At 41.2% G+C, this 13908-nt stretch overlaps 1 protein-coding gene across 1 annotated transcript in view; it reads right to left on the bottom strand.

Annotated features, from left to right (window-relative positions):
• Positions 1–295: 295 nt before the first annotated feature.
• Positions 296–13908, bottom strand: part of LOC306794976 (heparan sulfate glucosamine 3-O-sulfotransferase 6) — a 41809-nt gene continuing 28196 nt past the window's right edge. The window contains exon 2 of the mRNA XM_079293276.1: positions 296–1542. Within this exon, the coding sequence (XP_079149402.1) occupies positions 924–1542 (619 nt within the window). The 3' untranslated portion in view covers positions 296–923. The remainder of the gene's footprint in view (positions 1543–13908) is intronic.

A 13908-nucleotide genomic window follows, 5' to 3' on the forward strand; every position in this document is an offset into this window, starting at 1 on the left:
AGACCATGAACTGAATGCTGCGAAGCAAAAAGGAGCCCAAAACACATTTTCGAATAAAAGTTTGTCAGAACTTCCTGCAGAATATCCAAAAGACTCCGAGAGAACATCTCAACAATAGTTTGTCATATTATAAATTAAGCTTTTAGAACTATAGAGTTGCATGTAAGTACCGTTTGTGGAGGTGAGTGTTGATTAAATGAAGTAGAAAACAATCACAGATTCAGGTGTTCCACCAGTACCAGGTATCCTTCTGCGTATGCTACATCTTTATTTTTTAATAAAGACAGTCCAGAAAGAGCGCTTCCTCTAACTTCATACACAGAATAAACGTGACAGAGACGAACAGAACAATGCTGATTGGACTGAAAATATTCTGAATGATTAAGTTATATCTCAACAACACACATTTACATTTATTTTGATTGTGCATAATTCCAAACCCGTTGCTTCTTTCCTCACTGTAAGTGTTTTCAGCACAGCTCCCGTGTCCCAATAGTCCAATATGTCATTTGGTTTAACTTCAGGCACATCTTTTTGCAGTGGGGGTGTCTTTCTGGAGTTATTTTCAAATCACAGGCTTTGCTGTTTAGTGTTGTGGACATCAATGACAGCTCAGCATACACCTGGCACTCACGGTGCCAATTGCAAGTATGCTTCACTCTGGTTCGCCCTCGTCACAGTGCAGCAGCAACCAGCACTTCTCAAACGCATTGCTTGCTAACAAACGCACACATTTTGATAGCTGCTGTAAATCTGGAGGAAGAAAAGGAGTTTTCATAGCTTAAGAAATGAAGGAAAGGTATATTTTGCACAGTAAAAGCTTTGGTAACACACAATGTCTTCAAGATATCCCTGTCTGGTTTTGCTAGCTGGCTGACCAAGAAGGCTTGTAACAGTTTTTAAGAGCTTTCGCGAGTAGCCGTTCAGTCCCAGCCAAAGTTGTGGCCGGTCATTTGGTAAAACTTGAGATTGAAGGGTCTGTAGAAGTGTCTGAGCCGATGCAGGACGTCAGAGGGGATCTGGGGATGGGGCCTGCCCTTCGACTTCCCCAGGCAGCGCGGCCTGCTGCTCCCCTCGGGCTTCTTTAAGCAGGGGAAACCTTTGGTCTGGTTGAAGTAGAAGTGCTTGTCTGTCACCACGCGTTTGAGCCCCAAGAAGTCCTGCACCCGGCCCATCTCGCCCGCCGGGTCCGTCACAAGGCGCTCGCCGCTGACAAAGAGGAGGCGTGAGAGCGGGAAGTAGCGCAGCCAGTTCTCTAGGTGCTTGGCGTAGATGCCGATGCGCACGGCACTCCAAGATGTGTCGATGAGGCCTGTGGTGGCATTGCGAAAGGCCAGGTTCTGGAAGGACGGGAGCCCCGGAGATTTGGACAACGTCTGGGTGTAATCGGAAACAGCCCGGGTCACGGGGTCACGCACCACCACGATGAGCTTGGTGTGGCGGCTCATGGAGAAGACACGGCGAGGGGCTTCCTTAGTGATGAAGTAACTGGGGGTCTTCTCCATGGTGATCTGACCCTCCAGAGTACGAGGCATCAGGTTCCTGCATGACGGAGAAAAGAAAGATTGCCATTATTAAAACTGTAAATATTTTCCGTGAGAGTATACTTGAGAAAATGCCAACATACTGTAAATTCTATATTACAAAAATAACATCTATATATATTAAAAGAAATTAAAACAGTCCCTTGATTTTCTCATTATTCGCATCGCATTCCTTTGCCGATGCCGCACTTGCCTTGAAGGCTTTTTGATTTTGCTGTGGAATTAGTGGGCTACATCTGTGATTAGAGGGAGATAAACAGGACATTAGCTGCTGGCATTGATGGAGTGACTGTGTCAGCTCAGACTGGGAGGGAGTCTGTGAGCAGCTACTGTAGGAAAACCGCAAGGCTATATTAACCTCAGGAAAGTAATTTCCGCTCCTCTGCTACCTCCTCCTCAACAGGCTCTCCCGCCCTGGTCCTTGGAGCTATGAGAGCATCCCACGGGACTAAAATAATAGCCACATTACTGTCATACCACTGGTATTCGTGGCCCTACAGCAGGGTTGGAAAAGTTACTCGTCCTGCTTTTTCACTTTAATTCCTTGTTTGTACAACAAGCTAACCCGTATCACATACAGCGTTGGAGAAGTTAAATGCTCATTACATTTTACTCATCAAAACGTATTTATGCTACTTTCCTAATTACTCAACAGTAAAAGTAATACAAGTTAGCTACATTATTCGTTACTCAGCCCTGCACGTAAACAACTCTCAACACCCATATTCTGTATTTAACGGGTGTAGAAACAAAAAAACAAGACCGTTTAACAAGCAGCCAGAATTGTTTGGATATATTTACAGCAGTATTGACACTCTTCCAGATCTCATTAGTTAGTTTGGTGAGTACAATGTTATCATTGCACATTGAAATGAATACCAAAGTTACGAAAATAAGACTCAAACTGTAATACACTGGAATGATCCTTTAATTTATTAAAAAGAGGCAAAAGTCCATCGTATTGTCTTATGGCTATGTGTTCGCATTCAATCCTGGTTGTTGCATTTGGCCCTCAGATTGTAGTTATAATCAGTGGTAGAGGTATTCTCGTCACACTGTGGCTCTTAGAGGACGAGGCTGCGCTCTTCCTCTTGATCTTTACTCCTACTTCGATGACTCAGAGGCCGAGAAGACGTAGTAGTGCCTCAAAACTTTCAAGAAACCCAGAGCAGAGCCCGCATTTGACTGAGAGACATTCTAACGTGCCAGAGCAGATTGTATATAAAACGAGGAAAATGGGAGGGAAAGGAAAACACATTTGTCTCGTGCCCTCATTCAAATGCTACTGTAACGTTATAATGAAATCTAATGACCTCCGTTGTGAAAAATAAATAAATAAAAAGATTCCACCAATTTTCTTCTGAATTAATTATGTTGAATTCAAAGAGGGCGATTCAAAATCTCAGGCTGAGTTTGTGTTGTAGAAATCTAAGCAATGAGGAATGTGTTGCATCTGTGAAAGATCCCTCGGCTAATTTCCACGCTTCCCCTCTCCCTCCTCAGCAGGCATGTGGTGACGGTTGGGTCGGAGTCTTCGTGGTTGGTCTGTAAGTGAAGGGCTTAGGGGGCTCTGAGCTCTGGTGTGTGGGGATGGAGCCGACTCCATTCCTCTCTCTCTCTGATCCAACACACACAGTCCGCTCCGACTCTCCAAGCATGAAACCATGAGGGTAACAACAGATACACAACTCATGGTATTCATAAGAAACCCCCGAGCTGCTTTACAGGGCTGGGGCTAAAACTAAAATCTAGATATATATATATATATATATATAGATAGCACATACCAACGGGAGAAAAGTTTAGAAAAACAATGCTGTTCATATGGCTAGTCTCAACATTGGGATGTATTACAATGAGCATTTCAGGCCAAAGCATAAGCTGCAACCTATCGCTCTGAAGCCAAGTTCCCGAGGCTGGTCACCACATGACGTGAGCAGCAAAATAGGTTTTATGAATCCAAAGCCACATTTTCCATTTGGATCCAAGGGCTGTTTAACAACAACATTCACCCTTTTGATACGGTAACTCTCATTTGTCATCACTCTGTCAGGTTATTTTGCGGTAATTTCATGCTGGTGTGGTTCATCTTGCCTATTAAGTATTTATTTTCTTTATCTGAAGGAATGCAACGAAAAACACACTACCGTACAATGTGGACCCAGATATGCAAGACATTGTCTGTATTTACGTTGTTTTTTTTTCTGTGGTTGCAGGCAGTGACATCAAAAGCAACCAGCCTCAAAGCAAAAATAAGTGAGGCGCTAGTGTGTTTGCGCTGTTTGGTGTTTTGCGAGTGTGCCTATAGCACTATATGGATGTTTGATTTCATCCAATCAGTCTAATGGAAGCCATGGTGTTCCATTCGAGCTCCCATGGACATCATGTTTACATTTTAAACCTCTTGCCTGTAATCACAGAACAGCCCGGCTACAACAGAAAGCCCAGGAGGAGGCCACCGCAAAGGGAGGAGGATGGGTAAAGCAGAGGGACAGAAGAAGAAGAAGAGAAAAGGAAAATCTTGGGCAAGAATAAGAGGAAAAGAGGTAAAAGCACTGATGAAGAGGAAAACCGGCAGTAACGTAATCCTCTCATTAACCTGGAGTCACTGCTCAGAAGCGGCTAATCTCTTTTTCTTTCGAGAAGATGAAATCACAGTGTTTGTTCTTTTTATCTGATGCTAGCCGCCGTATGGTTTCCAAAGAGCGACCTGATGTTTTCATCACACCTTCACCGTTAGCATCTGTAGCAGGAATCCATACGGCTTTGAAAGTGCACATGCTCACATTTAGCTGTGCTCTCTGTGGGTGGGCTGATCTGTATTAGGGCCTGTTGTTTAAAGCACTGCAGGCCAATAGGCTACTGTTTATGAGCAGAATGTGAGGATACACGAGCGAGCTGTGAATACTGACCTGCGTCGGGCTCTCAGCAAAAGCAACAGGAGACGAGCGCGGTCTGCTTCATGTGTAGACGGACCGTTTGAGCAGCGTTTTCCAGTCCTGCCTTATAAACCCAGTTTAGATAACGATATATTTGGTCAAAAGTGAGTTCACGGTCACCGGACCAGCATGCAAAAGAATCTTTCGACACTTTTTCTGCATACACAAAATGATTGCGCCAAAGAAGTATAACATTTCGAAACACAAGGCAGGATTTGGAGTAAAATACAGTGAAATGGAGCAGACAGTTGTATACTAATTATGGGAAATTTAGGACAAAGTGTTTTTTTTTGGGAATATGAGTTAAAATATAATATAAAACATTTTGTTTTTTATCTTGTCCCACCAAAGCGCAATACGAAATCGTTGAAGTACCCCCTTTAACTACCATTAAATGATGAAAATAAACGTTTAAAATATATTAGATTGTTGACTAAAATGAATATTAAATAATAATATGATGATAATAATAAATGAATGAATGTTTTATTACAAATAGACTGACAGATACACTGTTCATCTGATCACTATGAACTACGCTGAAAGAACACATTCGGTTTGTAGATGCGGCATTTTCAACCCTGCGTTCCCTGAAGACTGTTGCCAAAGGCCGAGTGCAGTATCTGTGTTATTTAGGTGTTGGGTGAAACGAAGGGCATCACAGCCGATCTATCGATGCAGTCTGAAAACCCCTTTTATTCTGTCAACTTCACTGTTTCTGCAGTTATTGTTCTGTGACTTTTAAGGGAATGAAAGGGTTTGCCCACTAAAGTGCGACTCAAATGTGAGTTTATTTTACTTCCAAAGTAAAAAAGGCACCTGCAGGTATAGTGCAGACACGGTGGCTTCAGCCACTATCATTTCTGTTCGTACATCACCCATCTCTCTCTCTTTCTGCGCTTTCTACTACGACATACACTCAAACTAGGGCTGGGCGATAAATCGATTTAATCGATTAATTCGAATGTGTGCTTTAAGGCGATGTGTTTTATTGAAAATCGAGAAAATCGCCCCCACCCCTCCCCCCCGTTCGGTTCCCGTAGTAGAGTGCGCGCGCATTGTTTACAAACTAAAACAATGGCGGCCAGCAGCTTCACAGTCGCGATGTATATCGCAAAAGATATGGTGCCCATATACACCGTGGAAAAGCCGGGGTTTATTCACCGTCTCAAAGCTTTGGACCCCAGGTACGTGCTACCAAGCCGTAAACAGTTTTCTGACGTTGCCTTGCCTCGGCTGTACAATAGTACACGCCAAAGGATCTCTGCGGAGCTGGAGGGGATGTCATTCTACTCCGCAACAACTGACCTGTGGTCCAGCAGGTTGACCCAGACACCGATCCACTTGACTGGTGGAAGCGTCACCAACTTAACTTTCCAAGGCTAAGTACTTTAGCAAAGAAATACCTCTCTGTGCCAGCTACAAGTGCCCCCTCTGAGAGGCTTTTCAGTGTGTGGGGGGGGCATTGTTACATGCCACTGTGCATGCCTGAAGCCAGAGGTAGTAGACAGGCTTGTCTTCCTGGCAAAAAAATTTAGAAAAAACATGCACTACTGTTTAATACTGTTGGTTATGTTGTGAATGCACTTGATTTTGTTTACATGCACTTATTTACTGTGCAAAATATGTTATGTTGATGTTAGATCAGATGTTGCACTTTTGAAAATGTGAATGTTAAAGGGTCACATACATTTTATTTCATGCTGTGTTTGTATCAGTGTATTCAGTTAGAAAAGCTTACTGTAAAAAGTTACATTTGCACAGTTGTTTACAATGGAAGGCTACTATTTAATGCCATTTAATGTTATGTTTAATTTAATTTTATATTTAAATGATTCAGGCAAACAAAAGAGTGACCAAATACTTTTTGTATACTACAGGCACCTTTCTACAATGTTCAGGTTTTGTTTGCACTTTATTTTTATCAACCTACTTGGGAAAATCATCACAAAATAAAAGAAAATTGTTTTCAACAGCTTCTGTCATCTGCAAAAAATTTTGGGGGAAAAAAATCGATTTAAATCGTGAATCGGATTTTTTGTAAAAAAATCGGAGATTTTTTTTTTAGGCCATATCGCCCAGCCCTAACTCAAACACACGTAAACACATAGATCCACATCTGGGAGTAATGAAGTCCTCCGTTTGAGTGTGTGTGTGTGTGTGTGTGTGTGTGTGTGTGTGTGTGTGTGTGTGTGTGTGTGTGTGTGTGTGTGTGTGTGTGTGTGTGGCAGAGATGAGGGAAGTGTTTCTGGGTTAGGAAGTTTCCCTCTGGTGCCGGGGGTTCGGAGCTCTGAAAGCTGTGATCCATACCGGCCCTGCTGGGCCCGGGGCCAGACCCCCGGACCCTCTTAATCCCCACCAGCCTGCGCTGCGCGGAAATGGACTCTTCCACCCTGAAGGTCAGAGGCAGATGGTTGTGATTCAGAGGGCGAGACCACCGGGGATCACAGGGGATCATGTAATGCAACATGTCATCATGTGCAGATCTCTCTCTCGTACACGCGATGTTACCCCCTCTTCTCCTTCATCCATCCCTCCACTTCTCTCCCATCTCCTTCTTACAACTTCAACGCCTCCACTTGGCCTCCACTGTATCCTTCAAAGTGGGATTGTTATGGACACATTTGACACGTGTGAAGGAATTTAAAAACCCATCGACATCCTCAACCGCTACAGAGGGACACATGCAGACGGATGCAGTCTGTGTGTGTTCAAAGATCTGTGAAAGCTGCTGCGTGGAGGGAGGTTTGTCATTACTGATGGCGAATACAGGGTGAGGAGCTTCTGTGGGCTGATTAGAAGTCAGCGAGGGCTAGAAGCGACTCAATAAAAGGGGAAGTAAAGTAGTACTTCTCTGTGTGTGTGTGTGTGTTGCAGTTGGGCCATTACTTTGTGATGCTTCTGGCCAAAATTTGGCTTTTTTGTTAAATGTATCCATTGCCAAGTAAAACTCCTTTCTTCAACATTTTCTTATTTTTGTCCAGGTATTCGGATTGTGAGGAAATAATGAATATGAATGTAAGTTGCATCTGGGTTTCATTGCCCAGTTGTGTCTCAATACAGTTTCAGAGGATTTTCTTGTGAAGTAGAAAATTCAGATTAAAACGGTCTTGAAATGATCTTTTTACAGGGTTTCTGCATGCAGTGTTAACAATATTCAATTATTAAATAAGACTCTTTTTTTAGACCTTTTAAATACCAAGAAGAATCCAATTTAATACCTTTTTATTTACGAATAACAGAAAAATCAGCAGGGACCAAAAAGCCTACATTCATTTATTAAGTATATAAAATTATTGAAATATATATATATGTCTTATTTATTGTGAGTACTGAGTACTGTATAACAACAATTCGTAGTGATTAAAAAAACACATTCATGTGACGTGGACCCAGATAATCAGCAGAGAATTGCTGGATTGATCAAAAATGTATAACTAATGTTACGGTCTATAGCCGGCTAGCATGGCCTTATTATCAAGAGCTGCAGATACCATGCACACTGAATATTGGCACAAGATATTATCTATCAGCCCTTTACGCAATATCTGTATCACATGAACCCAAATTGCCCACACCTCATGTTACTGTATCTCACATCAGCATGTGTGTGGCGGACCATTACGCACTCCGAAGGTTACCGTCTGGCTGAAGCACCAGGGTGGTGAGGAGTATTTTTACCGAGGAGGTTCGCATCAACGGGTTAGGTCGGTAGGAAAGAGCTGAAGAATGTGTCTAGCTGAGGGGAAAAATAGAGGCGTAACAGTTAATAGAGACATCAGAGGGTCTATAGAGCGGTGAGTGAGTGAGAAGTGGTCGGTCAGAGTTTCCTCTGAGAAACCAGGGCGGCCCTAATGACAGAGGAAGATCCATCTGTGTGTGTGTGTGTGTGTGTGAATTTTCTAATTCTATTTCAACATTTAGCATTCGCTTCCAAACTGCTAATCTGTTAATCGCTGACTAATGTAACAAATGAATTGATGATTTGTCTTAAAGGAATAGTTTGACATGTTGAGTTGGGTAATAAATCAATTTTATTCACTCATTTGAACTGATGGTTGAGGAAGATGTTTAAAAATGAAAATCCATTTTTCACATCACCCGGCCCGAGTTAGATGAGCAGATTAATACCACTCTCATGTCTGACTGTATACGTGAAGTATGTAGGCTAGCTGTTTCCACCTGTTTCCAGTCTTTATGCTAAGCTAAGCTAACTGGCTGCAGCCTGTCTCCTTATATTTACCGTAGAGACTTGAAAGTGGTATCAAGCCTCTCATCTGACTCTTGGCAGGATGGAAAAAAAGCTTATTTCTTCACCAAATATAAATTATGATTCAGTTATCTCTAGGAGGTAAAGGGCAAAAATATCACAGCAATGACTAACGAGTGCCACAGTGCTTATACTTAAAAATGACCACAGTCAGAGAAAATGAAGAACAGGAAGAAGGGATGCAGTGATTTTATCTTTCTGACAGCGTAACAACCTGTAATGCTGGAACATGGAAATAAGCCTGTAAGTTATGTGTGTCTGAATGTTTATGTGTGAGTGTACTGTATGTGTCCATATGAGTGTAAGTGTGTGTATGTGTGTGTGTGCACTGATTGCTCCCACCCCTCCTGACTTATCGAATGGGAAAATCTGCAGTCGTGTTCCTGCCGGGCCCACAGTGGCCTACTTGTGTGACTTTATCTCCGAACTGCCGGGGGGCCCCGGGGGCCCCACCCTGCCTTCATCCGATCCCCTGAACACAGGATGGGCAGATAGAATGGTTGGATCCTGACCCCAGTGATGGCATGATGTCCTTTCCACAGTTACATTATTGGGCTGTTAACAAGATGAATGTTCGTGGACTCAGTTCAGTTATTTACTGTAAATGTAAAATTCCTGTTGAAATAAGTCTGTCAATTTATCAGCACATTAAAGCTGAAGCAATGAGTCAGTTACTCAATTATTTGATTGAGAGAAAATTGACAGGGAATTATTTTGATAATAGACTTGACAATCAACTTAGGTTCTGAGAACATAATTGGCATTTTTCGCTGTTCAACATTTTACAGATAAAAAATGTATGAAGTAATTGCGAAAATGTTACAAAAATATTCGTATATTGTTACAGCCTTGCAGCACATATATTAAGATGGACTCAAAATGTTGACTTTATTCTTTTTCTATGTACTCTATATATGCGCTAGCAAGAGAAAAGGAGTGGTGTGCTTTATGTTGAACAATGTTAATGTTCATGCACAATTCGAAGGAGCAGACGGGAGATTGCATTTCACTGGCGTTGTAACGTTAACTTGTACAATTTCATGTGAGAAATAAATTGGTTGATTTAAATAAAGAAGTCTTGTGTTCCAGTTTTTAAGCGTTTTATATATATATGTATGCTAGCACCGGTACCAACCGGCAACCAGGAGCAACAAGACCACAGGCTTAACGAGCCGGCTAGCAACAGCCTAGCTTGTTAGCCTTAGCTAGCCTGTTATCTTTGAGCTATTTGGGCGTGTTTCAGCAACCAGGCTTCATGCGGCTCGCCTCAGCTTCATCCACGCTCCAAGATGGAGACGGCCAGAGCCGCTCACTTTCAGCTTTATTTTGGCTCTTCAGAAACCCATGCGTGACATCGCAGAGACTACATGCATGTTTCATTTCATCTGTTCCAAAAAAACATTGCAAGTATTTTCAAATATCAAACTGTGAAACATATTGCATTGTTATTCATATTGGAGGAAGCCGACATATTTTGTAATGCTAGTTATAGTAGCCTAATTACTATATAATATATTTCATACAGACAGACTGCAGATTTTGTTTGTCCTTCAGTTCAGACGGTCCAGTTAAAGATTAAACATGAGTCAACATGTCCAGACTTTAAAGTTTACCCTTCCCATGAGTCGCACAGCCGACAGAAAACAACCACGTTTCACTAATTAAACAGATTTTCTAAATGAGGACACACACACACACACACACACACACACACACACACCTCAAAAACACTGTAATCGACTCAATATGGACTTTTGCTCGTCTGCCAACTCCCCAGCTCCCCACCAATAAGAACACTCAATGCTGTATGATGCTAAAAACCCACTTCCGAGCAGCTTCAGCCTGCCCCTCCTTGTGGTTTCTCAGCTCATTGTTAGCAGCGTCTTAAGATGAAAAACGGAAATTGCCGCTGGCAGAGGCACGGCTTTTTGCAACTGGAAACAGTCCATTCAGCGGTCTGCTATTAGTGCCATATCAGGCTCATGAGAGTGGACTCAGCAGGCCCTGGCTGCGTTTACACACATCAAACATGCAGGACGAAGTGGAGTTTGGATGGACATGAAGCGGGAGCTGGTGTCGGTTTCCAGATTTCCTCCAATCACAGCGTCTTGTTTGATGGTTTGCTTGTACTCAAATTCAGCTCCAGCTCTCTTTGCCAGAGTCGCAGGCATAATGAATCTCATTTCCTCTCAAAGCCGGCACAGACATCACCCACAATTAACCAGTTCAAGTCGGTTAAGTCAAACCGATGGGAGTTTTCGAGGAAGGTTTGACAGCAGACAAAGAAAGGTGTGTTTCTCTGGGTGGCTGCAGGTTCTCACGACCCCTCACCCACCCAGGCAGTCAGACATTAAACAGAGATAGACACCAGTGAGAGGTCCACGGCCACACACACACACACACACACACACACACACACACACACACACACATACACGTTTTTGCTACATGGTGGGGACGCCTGTGTAGAGGTTACGCGTGGGGACCTCATTTTCTGAATGGAATAACGGCATACTTTTCATCACATAAATTTTGTTTTGGTCCTGGGAACCAAAATATCAACTCAAGTATCAAAACTTCTCAAATTTAACAAACTGAATTTTTGTCTGGTGTTTCTATCCCAGCGGGGACGCTCCTATCATGTCATAATACAAACCACCACCAGGGGACACTGTTAAAAATGTGTCTTACAAGCCTATATAAGGTATTCAAGCCTATATAAGGTATTCAAGCCTATATAATGTATTCAATGGAGGGTAAGTTTATAGAAACACCAAGGAGCTTTATTTAAAAAAAGAGTTGTTTCTGTATTATATTTTGTTAATTAATTTAATATTGCATTTGTGGATTCAACATTAAATGTTGTAATTGTATAATGACTCATCTGTGTATATTGAACTCCACTCAATGTAAATGTCAGATCAGAATCAGAATCAGAAATGTTCAAACTTCACAGCTTTATTTCAAAGTTCTGTGCATTTTTCAGATATAGTGCACTGAATATTACAGTTGAAAGCATTACAGTTTTGATACTGTGATATTCAGTGCTTTGTATTTCAGTTGAAAAAAAACCTACAAATGATGGAGCTGAATATCACAGTATCACAACTGCAATGCTCTCAGCATAATATTTCAAAGTAGTATTTCACTTGCAAAACAAATACTGAACTTGACTACGACAATACTTAAATTGTAATTCTGTAAACATTATTTCAACACTTACTGTTTCAAAACCTTTCAGTGCCTCACAACTGCACTGCAATGTACACTTTTAAGTGTAGTGAAATGGTTTTAAATAACTAAAAATACAACGAAAATATGTTTGTGTATCACAAAATAGATTCGTACAACTTTAATGCCGTAACGCAAATAGAAATATTCAAATATTTAACAAAGAAAACGAGGAATGTCAAAGAGAACAGGCACGATTGTGAATTCCTCAAAAAAAACAAAAAAAACTGTTAAACCTTCCATTTGACAACATTGAACAATGTCCAGCAACAGAAGTGCATAAATGTCCAGCAAAGATTGTACCTGTAGTCTTCCATCTGAACACAACAGTGCACAAATGTAAAAGCTTACCTTTCTTGCAAAGACTTTCGCTTCAGTGCATCAATTCGGTTTTTTGTGTAAAATTTCACTGCCTCCCACCTCCTTCCTTTGAGAGCTAGTGGTGACGTCTGAATGCATTCCAGACACTGGGCTTTCCCAGGAACCTTCCAAGATCTGATGTGGTCCATGAGTGTTTTTTCCACAGCCTGGATTTCGTCGTTGGTCCACTTCTGTTTTTTTGTTTGTGATGACCCTGAATAAAATGAGACAGTAATTTAATGTTATTCAAAAACCAGCAAGTACTGAGGCTATAATGTTGTATCGATCTTGACTGTAGCAGTACACAAAATACGAGTAAAACAACCTGTAGTTGCAGTAACATAAGTATTTGGAGCAACAGTGTCTAATACAAAAATAGAACTCGCAGCAGAAATATAGACGGTAGTTGCAGAAGTATGAACAAAGACACGGTTTACTAACACTAGCTTCAGTATTACATGACACAAGTGGAGTACTTCATTTAAAACAACTGGTCATTGTCCATTTAGTCCAGAGGACATTATGTGATTTAGGACTAGATGAGATCTACTGACCTGAACAAATGAGTCCTTTACATAGATGATTCTGAATTCAATATACTGGATGATGTGAAATTATTTTTCCTTACGTAATGATGCCAGTTACTTTAATATGGTGTTTCATTAGCCTCAAAACCTGGCCACACAAAAACCAGGTGCGTGATAGAAACGCACAGAGTAATATTGAAAGTTAAAGTATACTCACTATGCAGAATGGACAAAATAATATATTTATAGTAGGCTGAAATCATTGGATAATAATTATCGATGCATTGATGAATGTATCACTTTAATGTTGCAGCTGGTAAAGGTGGAGCTCATTTGAACTACTTAATACACGTATTAACTAAGTTACATACTACATAACGATACATCATAGTTTATTAGTTTATTTCTATTTTGGATAGGGAATCTATAAAATGTATTCTCATGTCAGTGGACTCACTAAATAACTTGATCCTAGGTGAGAAACTGAAAAACTTTGAAAAGATTACCTTTTTTTGTGTGTGATTGACCAGAGGCCTCTCCAACCAGCATCTTTTCATCCAAACTACCTATTAAAACACAAGCAAAACTGAGAATAACAGACTTTCAATTCATTTCATACATCCAATCAAATAGTGTCTACAATCTGTTGGTGCCCACAGAATAAACACTCATGTGGTATTTTAAGGAAACTGTATTAGGGAAAGTGATTGGAAATAAAAATACAGGCAAGGTAAAAGGCATGCAAATGATTAAGGCTAGCAATGTACCTGGACAGTGTGTGCTTTCTTTACAAGAGAAATATTTTATCAGAAATTTTCACAATCCTCACATTTACTCGAAATATTACCTTTGGCTGGATGTGGATCATCGTTTTGTCCAACTTCAGTCGGGCATTTCTTTTTCACCACAGATCTGTCTGTAAACATAAGAGCTCTCCTTTAGGAAATGAGTATTCAATACAATGAAAGCATTGATTAATGCGCTTCAGTGTAATCACCGAGAAGAACTAGCAGAGGATGCACCTTCTACATCTTAAC

Source organism: Melanostigma gelatinosum (genome assembly GCF_949748355.1).
Source record: "Melanostigma gelatinosum genome assembly, chromosome: 21".
In the NCBI taxonomy this organism is placed as follows: Eukaryota; Metazoa; Chordata; class Actinopteri; order Perciformes; family Zoarcidae; genus Melanostigma; species Melanostigma gelatinosum.